Raw genomic sequence first — 13125 nt, forward strand, 5'->3', positions numbered from 1 at the left:
TTCCTGGGTGACTTTGGGCCAGTCACTCCCTCTCAGCCCAATTCACCTTACAGGGTTGTTGTGGGGAAAACAGGAGGAGGAACAAATATTAGGATGTTCCCCACCTTGAGTTATTTATAAAAATAATAACAAAGGCGGGATAAAAAAATCTAAAAAAAATACATTTCAGCAAGCAGTTTGCCCATGTATATCTAACAAGTTTTGTATTTTTTATCAGTATGCCCGCTTTCTTTATGTGGGCAATGGCATTACAGCAAAGTTTGAGAAACCCTCTGATGTATAGATTCAGTTTTAATTTTTGAAGTATGTTTATTTATTCCCCAACTCTAACCACAATGAAATAATTAAATTTATTCATGGGGGTCATGGAAATTCAGTTATCATTTTAGAGTTGAGACCCCTGGTTCAGTGTATTGAGTGAGTACTTTCAGTATGTGTCCATTTGTTTTGAAGAAGGGAATGAAGAGGGCTATAGAAATTGTAGAACATTGTTATATTATTGTGAGTCGGTGAGTTGAAAGTTGGAGCAGGCTTCCTCCACCTAGGCTACTGGCTGGGATAACAGGAATTACAGTCCACATTTACTGAGGATAGTTAGAGAGTTAGAGAAAGGATAAACCATCCCTGGATTAGAGAAAGGATAAAGCATCTGGTGATCTCATTGTTCCAGATGTCAGGGGTTCATCAGCTCCAATCATTGTGGATAATAGGTAAGGATTATATGCATTATAATTCACATATCTGGACTTTATCAGATGGACCACACCTCGGGGTTAGAGTGTCAGGCAAGAACTGTAGAAATCCAGTGTCAAATCCTATTCAGCCACAAAGCTCATTGACTGATCATATGTATAATCTTTCAGCCTGATATATTTGTGAAATTGCTATGATAAAAGAGAGGGAGAGAGAAAGATTAATATTAAAAAATAGACAAAAAGTGTAGATAAATTTATGAAATGAAAAGGCAGTAAAACAGAAGAGGAATCAGTAAAGGTTCTAACCAAGCTATGCCAGCAAATCTGGAGAATGACACAGATTGGAAGAGGTAATATACATGCCAAAAAAAGAAGACTTAACAGTGTGCAAACTGTCATACAATATACTAAATTTCACATACTACCAAAATAATGCTTAGGATCATCCAACACAGATTAGAGCCCTACATGGAAAAAGAGATGACAGATGTTCAAGTTTTAGAAGCATGAGATGTTAACGCTGATGCACATTGGATAATTGTGAAAGCCAAAGAATACCAAAAAGAAGTCACTATGTGTTTCGTTGACTATAATAAGGCCTTCAATTGTGTCGATCATGTCAAGCTGTGGAATGTGCTCAGAAAAATGGGAATCCCAGAACATCTCATTGTCCACATGAGAAGTTTATATACAGGTCAGGAAGCCACAGTATGGACAGAACATGGTGAAACAGACTGGCTCCAGTCTGGCAAAGGAGTGAGACAAGGCTGTATATTCTACCTTATTAATTCAGTCTATATGCCAACTATATATTAAGGGAAGCTGGATTGGAAGAAGATGAGAGTGATTTTAAAACTGGAAAAAGAAACAACAATAACCTGTGCTATGCTGATGATGCTACCCTGATAGCCAAAGATCTGCAAGCTCTGGTAAAAAAAAGTTAAGAGGCAAAGTTAAATAATTGGAGTAAAATTAAATATAAAGAAGACCAAACTAATGACAACAGGTAGAACTACCAGCCTTAGAACTGGCAGTGAAGATATCGAAGTGGTGGGTATCTTCTGCCTTTTAGGATCAACCCTCAGCAGTAAAGGAACAAGCAGTCAAGAAATACACTGCAGACTAGCACTTGTTAGAGCAGCCATGAAGGCCTTGGAAAATATATTCAAATGCCATGATGCGCCTATATCTACAAAGATCAGAATCATGCAAGCCATAGTATTTCCTGTGACATTCTACAGAAGCAAAAAATGGACTTTGAAGAAGCAGGATAGGAAAAGTATTGACACCTTTGAACTTTGGAGAAGACATCTGAGAATACCATGGACAGACAAGAAAATAAACCAATGGATCATCAAACAAATCAACCCAGAGTTCTCACTCAAATTATCCTACTTTGGACACATTATGCGAAGACCTAGCTCTCTGGAGAAGGCTCTAGTGCTGGGAAAGGTGGAAGGCAAGGCGATGACCAGCAGCAAGGTGGATGGACTCAGTTATAGTGGCAATGAATGCACGTTGGAAGACCTGAAAGACAAGGTTATCTGGTCTTTCTATATGTGTGGTTGCTAGAAGTTGAAAATGACTTGATGGCACATAATCAATCAAAAAATAAAAAATAAGATATCCTAAATAAAAGTTCACTGAGGAAAGATATGCTGGCACTCTTCAAGTCTTCTAGAAGGCTGCAACCTGGTCTTTATTATCCCAGGGGGAATGATACAAAGTAATGGTCTTAAGTTCTGGAAAGCAGATTCCAGTTGAATGTTAGAGAAAAAACTATGCAGTGTTTACAGCTGATCAACTGTTGCATCAGATCTTAAGGGAGATGAACTCTCCTTCTCTGGATGTATTCAGATGGAATCCAAATCATCAGGATGCTTTCATTTGGATTCCTCCATTGAGCAATGGGTAGGACCATTGCCCTGAACAGCCACTTCCAACTATTGTTTTATAAGAAGATGCTGCACCAACCCACATAACCACTAGGTGGCACAGGTGCTACAGGAGCCTGAGAGGTTACTAAGGGCCTGGTGGAAATTCAACATTCTGTTGGACTTCACATATTTCACTGTTTCCACATGGGAGCTGCCAGAAGAATCTGATACAGTGTGATATAGAAACAAGGTACAACTGGAATAATGAGATTTCTTTTTTTTTTTAAGCCCTTTAAATGGCTGGTTTTAACAGGCCTGTTGGGCATTGTAAATGCTTCAGGTGCACTTGATATTCCTTTTACGTTCCTGGGTTTTGGCTATGTTTTTATGGAAAGATGGATTGAACTTCATTTGAAGAATATTTGGTAATCCCTCATAGGACATACTATTACAGCTGGTATTTCTGTGTTGCAGCAAATCAGTTCCATGCAGTATTCAGCAATACCGTAAGGTGTATTCTGCTGCAAAATTACCAAGTATTTTAAAACCAGTTCCACCAAAGCAGGCTTCACTGAAAAATGTAACTTAACTTACAAGTTTTGTGGAGAAAAATATTTTTTCATTTTAAGCATTTTACTGGTAATGATTTTACCAGGTCATTTATTTTCAATACACTGTATATACATTGCCACATACCACACATCTCTTGAATATAAGAGGTTCTGAAAGGCAATATTAAAGAATTTAACCACTGGAAAGCAAAAAAAAAAAGGTAAATGGCATATATTCTTATTAATACTAGTTATTTTCTAAATTCATAGGACTTTCATTTTAAATTAAGTTTTAATGATTAACTTTGGAAAGAACCCAGAGACAGTTAACAAGCTAATGAACAATCCAGTGAGAAATAATGAAAAGCTGGTTGGCTTCAATTAGTATTTTGATTCCTTAATAACTATAACTTTGGGTCCAAGTTTTAAATTTTATTTGTTTGGCTTTGCTATGTGCATATTACATTTACACTAGAAAAACTGAATTGATGCTTTGCAATGCCTGTACACTGTGTCCTTGGCCTGACTTCAAGTGGCTTTTAAAAACTTAATCTGTAGAGATATTCATACAAGGTTGAATAAATGGAGTTGTGCATAACAGCCATAACTCAATGCAGAATTAAGGACATACAAGCAAACATACTTAATTATCCACAGCACAGTGCATCTGCCTCTTCAATATTCTGTAATCTTATTTAAAATAAAATCTCAAGTTGAAATATTTTAACTTCTGCTTTTTAAACAGTTGCATGATATGAAATAAGTCCTAACAATTTTAGAGGCTGTTGGAAGACTTAGATGCTGAAGCTAACTTTTTAGGAAGGCCCCAAATTATGTATTAGTACTTGTCTGGAAACAGTATACAACAAATAAGGAACCTCATTCATAAAATAATGCTTTAGTGCTAATCATACAATATAACAGTGGCTAAATTACAAACTTAATTATTTTAAGCTTGCAGTGTAATCTGTTATGGGAAGACGGAAAATATATGTGGAATATACTAAAGACATGCTTAATGTTACTACATTTTTTCATCATAACATGAAAATCAAATTGTACTCTCACCTGAGAACAATAATGCTAGAGTTAGCTTGGGGATATATGTTCTTAGTTTTTGTCAGCATGCCAAAAAAAATCCTCATGTCTTTGGCTTCATTTTTAATGCTGTGATTATTCTACCTAGAAGATTTCAGTCAGTATAAACTACATATTAGAAGTACGTTAATATTTTAGTCTACTTTAGTGGTAGGAGTTGTAGTAATTGTTTTTGACCTGGCCCACCAATACGTTCCTTGGTGCTTTCTAATGTCCTTGCCTGATAGTTCACCTATACAACTTCCAGTAAATTCTGAGAATGGGACAAGGTGATTGTACCAAAAAATCTTTTCCAGGAGCCCTCTTAGAAAGTAGTAAACTAATTACAGTACCTGAATCCCAGGGGCTTGTTCTTAAATGGCTTGCCAAAAAGCTGCTGTTGAAAACAGACAGAATATAACAGGCAGTTGTTTATGGTGGTGTTGGGATATCATCTCTTTAAATCAAAATTTCCTGACATGTTCTTAAACACACCATATCCATCCATCTATCCATACACATGAGTAAAAGAAACAGTGTATGAATAATGCATACTGTCTTTTAAGGTTCTGTGATAACATCTTGTAATAATTGAAAGAAATGTATTTCAAATTGCTAATACGTATAGTCACTTGCAGTTTTTAGTCATCTTATTTATTCATATTTATATTCTTTTCAGGGCACTTTGAAATTGCCCAAACCTTACTGGGGAACGTGTCTGCCAGCAGTTGAAGTGAAACTCACCACCGCTTTCTGGCTGAAGTTCTGAACGATGCCAGCTTTATCAACTGGATCTGGTGGAGATACAGGTAGGGGTGCTGGTTTTCTGCATGCAGTTAGCTAATTAGTTTAGTAACTCTTAACTACTAGTTGTTTAGTAGTTTAGTAATTAGTTTAGTAGCTGATAACTACTAGTTATTAAGACCTGTGTAGCTATCTGCATATTAGTCCAATATCTCTAGGTAAACAGAAATGTAGGCAGGGAATAAAGTGTGCATCCATACTTAGATGTGTTCAAATGTATATCAAGTTCCTGCCGACACAGTCTCCCATACGTGGATCTTTTTGCTTTATTGGGTTTTCTGTATAAGAAACCAGTCCTGGTAAATGAAACAAGTTTGGTATGATTTTCTTCTGCCTGTTATGTTAAAGAATTTGAATTAGCTAAACGTTTAAGAAAAATCGGCTGGTAATAATGCTACATATCCCCTAAGTCATGCTGTATTTTAACTGTGTTAATCACTTTCCTAAATCAAGTAAATTTCAATCTGCTTCAAGCCACATTTTTGAGTGGTGCTGATTAATGACTAATGTCCATTAGGCATGCACAATACATTTAAAATTTGAACCATTTGGAGCTCAAAACATTTCCAGAATGATCAAATCAATGCTTAGAATAGCTGTTTTGCATTCAAATTGGGGCATTTCAGATTTGAAGAACTTCAAATACAAAATTTTTTGATTGTCTGTATAGTTTCCTTAGAAACGATATAGAGATGGCTTGCTATTACCTTCTTAACAGGTGGTTGTTCTGTAATTACAGCATTATGAATAATGTCCCATAGTTATGACTTACAACTTAATAATACGGTTCAACATTTTCAAAAAACATTTGTGGATTTTAGAAAATAAATATTTATCCTCTAGACAGAAGCATCTCTAGCAATTGTCATTGGAATCTTTGGATTTCTTTCCAGATAATAATGTTTCATATTCAGGTTGTACAGCATCCTGAAAAACGGGAGTCATCTTAAACCTTTCTGAGATAGGTATTATTAATTGAATTTCTGCTAATCTATGTGAAAGTGGAAAATTTAAAGGTTGATGCGTTTTGATCGGTTAATTCAGTAAAACTTCAGTGAACTTAGTGATATGTTCTTTTGAGCTCATTACCACAAGTTACAGTAACATTGAAGCATTAGCCTGGCATTATGGTTCAAAAATGTAGTAAATTAACAAGTAAAAGGAGATACCCACTTGTCATTGTATTGATTTAAAATCCCTCTGACATGATTGTAATATGTAAAAGTGATGGAACAAAATGACCATGTTTTTTTATCATTTAGCTCTACTTTATAGCTTCCACAGACTTGTTCTAATAATGAAGCTATGAAGGATATGACAAAAATGGTGATATTAAATTTCTCTAGACTAATAGTAAATTTTTCCATTCTGATGTCAAGAATGTTGAGCATCTGGACTGAGTAGTTTACCACGTGAGCACTTTCCCCAATTTTTTAGCCATTTATTCTTTTCCTAGGAACTTTCAGTCTTAGGTAGAAAATAGTAGTAACAGAAACTAAAACTGGAAAATATTTTTTGTGTTGGTCATTTTCCAGTATTTGTAAGAAATATTTTACTACACATTTCCAAGTATGCAAAGGTGTCCATGTATTCAGTAAAATATCATTCAAGAAACCAGTAGTTTAGATGTAGTATAGACAGTGTTTATAGCTCCATGTGCTACTATATTTTGACCTCTGAGCCCTCACCCTGTCCCCAGCAAGTCCCTTTATCTAAAGAAATGGTTTCCATAAGCTACATGTCCTATTCATGCCAAACTCCTTCAGGCTTTTAGAAGAGGCATTGTTGGAAATGTTGAGTCCAGATAAAGTACATTTTCAGTAGCAGAAAAACTATGTAATAATTCTTTTGCTGTTATAGTTCTGTCAGTGAGCTGGATTTTGTGACTTAAGTTGCTGAAACAGTTCTAAAAAAAGATTCAAAGATCCTATTGTTTTCTTCTTCTTAAATAAACAGTAATTCTAGATGCATATGTATATTTAATTATTGAAATATATATATAAAGATACATGCTGTTATAATTCTTCTGCAAGTGTAATAGGCAAAGCATCTTCCTTATGCTCTCAAATTTCCATTTAGCCTTTCCAAGATTTTATGAAAACTTCTAATGAGGAAGTTAGATTTAGGGTACCATAAATGTTGAGTATTCTAAATGTTGTGGGTGGCCTTTCTTTTTCTTTAGGATTTTTCATAGCTAAAGTGCAACCACAGCAATTTAGGGAGATCTTTAAAGGATCTTTTGTCTGTTAGCATCTTTTATAGCAGAGCCATTATGAAAAGTCCCAGGGTGTGTGGCATGGACTTGGACTTGATTTACTCATCTCCAAAAGATCTAAACTAGCAATATTTTAACAGAGATTAATATTACAATGCAGTTTTGTGGAATACTGATTTGCTATTTTTATCAAGAGGTGTTGTTGTTTATTCGTTTAGTCGCTTCCAACTCTTCGTGACTTCATGGACCAGCCCACGCCAGAGCTTCCTGTCAGTCGTCAACACCCACAGCTCCCCCAGGGACGAGTCCGTCACCTCTAGAATATCATCCATCCACCTTGCCCTTGGTCGGCCCCTCTTCCTTTTGCCTTCCACTCTCCCTAGCATCAGCACCTTCTCCAGGCTGTCCTGTCTTCTCATTATGTGGCCAAAGTATTTCAGTTTGGCCTTTAATATCGTTCCCTCAAGTGAGCAGTCTGGCTTAATTTCCTGGAGGATGGACTGGTTTGATCTTCTTGCAGTCCAAGGCACTCTCAGAATTTTCCTCCAACACCACAGTTCAAAAGCATCTATCTTCCTTCTCTCAGCCTTCCTTATGGTCCAGTTCTCGCAGCCATATGTTACTACAGGGAACACCATTGCTTTAACTATGCGGGCCTTTGTTGTCAGTGTGATGTCTCTGCTCTTAACTATTTTATCGAGATTTGTCATTGCTCTTCTCCCAAGGATTAAGTGTCTTCTGATTTCCTGACTGCAGTCAGCATCTGCAGTAATCTTTGCACCTAGAAATACAAAGTTTTTCACTGCTTCTACATTTTCTCCCTCTATTTGCCAGTTATCAATCAAGCTGGTTGCCATAATCTTGGTTTTTTTGAGGTTTAGCTGCAAGCCAGCTTTTGCACTTTCTTCTTTCACCTTTATCATAAGGCTCCTCAGTTCCTCTTCACTTTCAGCCATCAAAGTGGTATCGTCTGCATATCTGAGATTGTTAATGTTTCTTCCAGAGATTTTAACTCCAGCCTTGGATTCCTCAAGCCCAGCATGTCGCATGATGTGTTCTGCGTACAAGTTGAATAGGTAGGGTGAGAGTATACAGCCCTGCCGTACTCCTTTCCCAATCTTAAACCAGTCCGTTCCGTGGTCTGTTCTTACTGTCGCTACCTGGTCGTTATACAGATTCTTCAGGAGGCATACAAGATGACTTGGTATCCCCATACCACTAAGAACTTGCCACAATTTGTTATGGTCCACACAGTCAAAGGCTTTAGAATAGTCAATAAAACAGAAATAGATGTTTTTCTGAAACTCCCTGGCTTTTTCCATTATCCACCAGATATTGGCAATTTGGTCTCTAGTTCCTCTGCCTTTTCTAAACCCAGCTTGTACATCTGGCAATTCTCGCTCCATGAACTGCTGAAGTCTACCTTGCAGGATCTTGAGCATTACCTTACTGGCATGTGAAATGAGTGCCACTGTTCGATAGTTTGAACATTCTTTAGTGTTCCCCTTTTTTGGTATGGGGATATAAATTGATTTTTTCCAATCTGATGGCCATTCTTGTGTTTTCCAAATTTGCTGGCATATAGCATGCATTACCTTGACAGCATCATCTTGCAAGATTTTGAACAGTTCAGCTGGGATGCCGTCATCTCCTGCTGCCTTGTTATTAGCAATGCTCCTTAAGGCCCACTCAACCTCACTCTTCAGGATGTCTGGCTCTAGCTCACTGACCACACCATCAAAGCTATCCCCGATATTGTTATCCTTCCTATACAGGTCTTCTGCATATTCTTGCCACCTTTTCTTGATCTCTTCTTCTTCTGTTAGGTCCTTGCCATCTTTGTTTTTGATCATACCCATTTTGGCCTGGAATTTACCTCCGATGTTTCTAATTTTCTGGAAGAGGTCTCTTGTCCTTCCTATTCTATTGTCTTCTTCCACTTCCACGCATTGCTTGTTTAAAAATAATTCCTTATCTCTTCTGGCTAACCTCTGGAATTTTGCATTTAATTGGGCATATCTCCCCCTATCACTGTTGCCTTTTGCTTTCCTTCTTTCTTGGGCTACTTCTAGTGTCTCAGCAGACAGCCATTTTGCCTTCTTGGTTTTCTCTTTCTTTGGGATGTATTTTGTTGCCGCCTCCTGAACAATGCTGCGAACTTCTGTCCAGAGTTCTTCCGGGACCCTATCTACTAAGTCCAGTCCCTTAAATCTATTCTTCACCTCCACTGCATATTCCTTAGGAATATTAGTGAGCTCATATCTAGCTGATCTGTAAAAACATTTCATTTTATATGGGCACATCAGTAACTATTAATAAACTAAAAATGTAAAATAGATGTGACTGTGTGACTAGTAATCAGTGATGTTTAATATATAACTAGATTCAGGCTCCACATATGGAAGTCAGAACAAGGCTTTGTGGGTAAGGATGAAATTACTGAAATCCTAGTGAATCAGCAGGTGAAGCCCATACCAAAATCTTTTGCTTAGCTTCAGCTGATCAGCTAGTTGTCATTTTTGGAGAGGGTTTAGCAATACAGGTAGTCCTTGGTTAACAACCACTCATTCAGAGATCATTCGAAGTTACGACGGTGCTGAATGAGTGGTAGTTACAACTGGTCCTTGAAGTACTGGCCATCCTGGCATCCCCACAGTCACATGATCGCGATCTGGGCACTTGGCAGTTGGTTTGCACCTTACCATGTTGCAGTGTCCAGTAGTCACGTGATCGCAATTTGCAACCTTCCCTGCCGGCTTCCCCCAAGCAAAGTCAATGGGAAGCCGGCAGGGAAGGTTGCAAGTTGCTCAGGTAAGTCTCTCCCACCTGTGCACCCTCCCCCAGCCCCTCTGCGCTTGTGATGCACCTTTCTGGGCACTTGCACACCCTCCCTGAGCCTTGCACTCACACTGCACCTCCCCAGCCACTCGTGCACCCTCCCCAGCCACTTGCATACCCTCCCCCACCTGTCAGCAACCACCCCTAGTCCCACCACACTTGTGCCATGCCACCCCAGCCACCTGCGCATCCCCTCACTCTCTTTCCTGCCTGGCAGCAGCCACTTACCTGCCTGCTGGCCTGTTTATGAGGCACCTGGGACTTGCAGCTTCCTGCTGGCTTCCCCACTGACTTTGGTTGTTAGAAGCTGGCAGGCAGGTGCTCACTTAACAACCCACGATCCTCATTTAATGACAGCAACTGGGACTGCAGGGATTGCCATAGCTAAGCAATGCGGTCACTTGATGTCGCACTTTACAACCACATCGCTTAATGAAAGAAATTCCCATCCCAATTACCATTGTAACTCGAGGACTACCAGTAATTATTCTTTAATTACCTCAAGAGTGGATTGCTCCACCTTGTTCTACTTGGGGGCACATTTGGGCTCTACTCAGAAAGTGCAGTTGGTACAGGACTTTACTGTTTCAAAAAGCACCAAAAGCCTAGTTTGGTGCTTGAGTTACATTGCTTGGGGTGATTCTTTTTACCTGTATTATTTTAATTATACTTGCAGTTTTATATGAGCCACTCAGAATCTGTTTGAGTGGGCAGCATATAAATTGCTGTTAACAACCAAATATTTCTTTGTTTCAGTTTCAAATTTAATTAACAAAAAAAGCAGTTGTCATATAGTAAACTATTTTCTGTGACATATGAAGCTAAAAAATATTTGGGGAATGTTCAAAATACTATCAAACTTACAATCTGCCACTACTGGATTACATTTTTTAAGAAAGCTGTCAGTCTATGTCTCAGTGGTATAAATAACAATGAAGTTTGGTTTTGTTTAATAGTTTATATATTGAAGACCTGATAAAAATGTAGTCAAGGGTAGGTTTAATGTTGCTTAAAGTGGGATTCAAATCATGCACAATAATATCCATCAGACAAATTATGTGCTGACCCAGAAAGTTCATTTTGTTTATTTTCATTTCAACTTAATAAGAAGCTAATAGGCTTACATAAAAGCAGCTGCCTCACTAGGAATTTATAGACTGTGGATAGGTTCAGCCTTGGTCAGATTTGTGGTGAGATGACTGAGGGCCTTTCAGGTAGCTGATTGTTTGGATTTCTAAAAACGAAAGTGGACATTTAAGAATTTGAAATGTGCTTTCCAGCTTTGGGTAGCTACATTTTGATGTGAGATTTAAACTAGCTTCTGGACTGTGAATGAATTAAAAATTCAGAAAATCCTGGGAGTGGTGTGAATACAAATCTCATTTTTCCAAGTCAACCAAATATTGGAAAAAGGGACTTGGGACTCTCTGTCCGACAGCAGGGTAACTACAAAAACCGAACAGAATGAGACCAAATTTGGTATGGTGGCAGAAGCTGGCGAAAGCAAAATTGAGATTGAAAAGGGCCAGACCTTATCAGGGCTGTGGGTGAAAAAAATCCCCTCAGTACCCCTGTGGGAGAGGCCGTTGGGCGGCAGCTCAAAATGCTGCTCGCTCCCCCCATTCTAAGACCAGTTCCCCAGCCACATGACCCAAAGCTGAGCTTACACTGCCCATTCTGTGCTTCCTGGTGCACACAGATGCAGACAGCCTCAGAGGCAATGTGAGGGGACAGCAGCAGTGCATGCATGCTCATAGACATAGCATGTTACACAGCAACACAGCAGAAAATACAGACACTCCCTACCACCATTGCTGATAGAAAGGTTGGAAAACATTCCAGAAGTCACGCCCTATATATCTTCCTTGCCTTGTTGGTTCTGAATACTGTTGAGTTAGATAACTTTAATGAAAATGTAGCATTGGCAAAAGCATAGAAGATATGCAGAAATGCAGCCTGCCTTGTTGGCTTGTTGTTTCAAAACTTCTGTAATGGGATAGCTGAGTCTATAAGGTGAAAGGCTGGAGATCTCAAACTTCTCTCTCAAGCATTCTGGGTCTTCATGCTCTAGGTCATCCTGCTTTGGGGTCTAGTTAGTCCCCCCTGCTATCTGGGACCCCCTGCCACTAGTTGTATTGCATGGGGTTTATCACTTGGGGTCTTTCCCCTGATCCCACTGTTTGAATAATATGAGTGAGATAAGGCTCTCACACCCTGCACTTCTTTTTTGGTGATAAAAGGTTAAAAAAAAAGGAATGTCTATAATGCAAACTCTTGGCTATATAGATTAGAAGCTTAGATTAGAAGTGGGTGGAGGATTTAAACCCTGCCTTGAGAAATAGTCTGATCTCACAAAAGATAAACAAAATCAAATTTTATTGCAAGAAGGAGGAGAGAAAATACAAAGTTCATTACATTTAAATATCCAAAATGCAAACATTCTGTAGTGAAGGAGATCAACTCTAGAGCTGTGCAGATGATAGAATAACAGCAGCTTGAGTCAAAGGAAAATTAACAAAAGAAGGTATAATGCTCCTGGCAGATCACAAGATGCCACTGGTCTACTTTGAATAGGATTTCTCTATCCCAAAACCCCAATAAAGTGGTGGGTGGCTTCCAGTTATTATCACAAGAAGATGCTTAATGACAACAGTGACAACAAAACCATACTAGACCTTCTGAAATTTGCCTGAAATAGGATAAAAGGCTGACCTGAAACAGAATTTCCTAATTTGTACATAGTAATAAAGGCAGTTTTAACTTAGCACAAAGACAGTAGAATAGAGCATGTACCTATTACTTTTGAAAATAGCAGGTTTCCCAGCTTCTCCTTTGCTTTTAAAATGACTCAGATTTTCTCTTTCCACCAAGGGAGGGGCGGTATAATTTCCTCTGAATATGAGCAAGAGGTATCCCTCACGTAAAATCTGTATTCTCTTTGGGATGAAGAAATGTATATTATATGTCTGAATTACAGATGCAACAGCATTATTCAGTACTGTATTTACATTTAACTATTGTGAGTTTAGAAATGAGTCATGATCCTGTTAAGAATATGCCTCAGATGA

The 13125-nt window shown here is 38.4% G+C and overlaps 1 protein-coding gene across 2 annotated transcripts in view; it reads left to right on the plus strand.

Moving 5' to 3' along the window:
• MPP7 (MAGUK p55 scaffold protein 7) overlaps positions 1-13125 on the plus strand; it is an 80619-nt gene that overhangs the window by 14476 nt on the left and 53018 nt on the right. For both annotated transcript variants that reach the window (XM_063303478.1, XM_063303479.1), the window contains exon 2: positions 4880-5009. In XM_063303478.1, coding sequence (XP_063159548.1) covers positions 4973-5009 — 37 coding nt within the window. In that variant the 5' untranslated portion in view covers positions 4880-4972. The remainder of the gene's footprint in view (positions 1-4879; positions 5010-13125) is intronic.

This window comes from Candoia aspera, chromosome 4 (genome assembly GCF_035149785.1).
Source record: "Candoia aspera isolate rCanAsp1 chromosome 4, rCanAsp1.hap2, whole genome shotgun sequence".
Lineage (NCBI taxonomy): Eukaryota > Metazoa > Chordata > Lepidosauria > Squamata > Boidae > Candoia > Candoia aspera.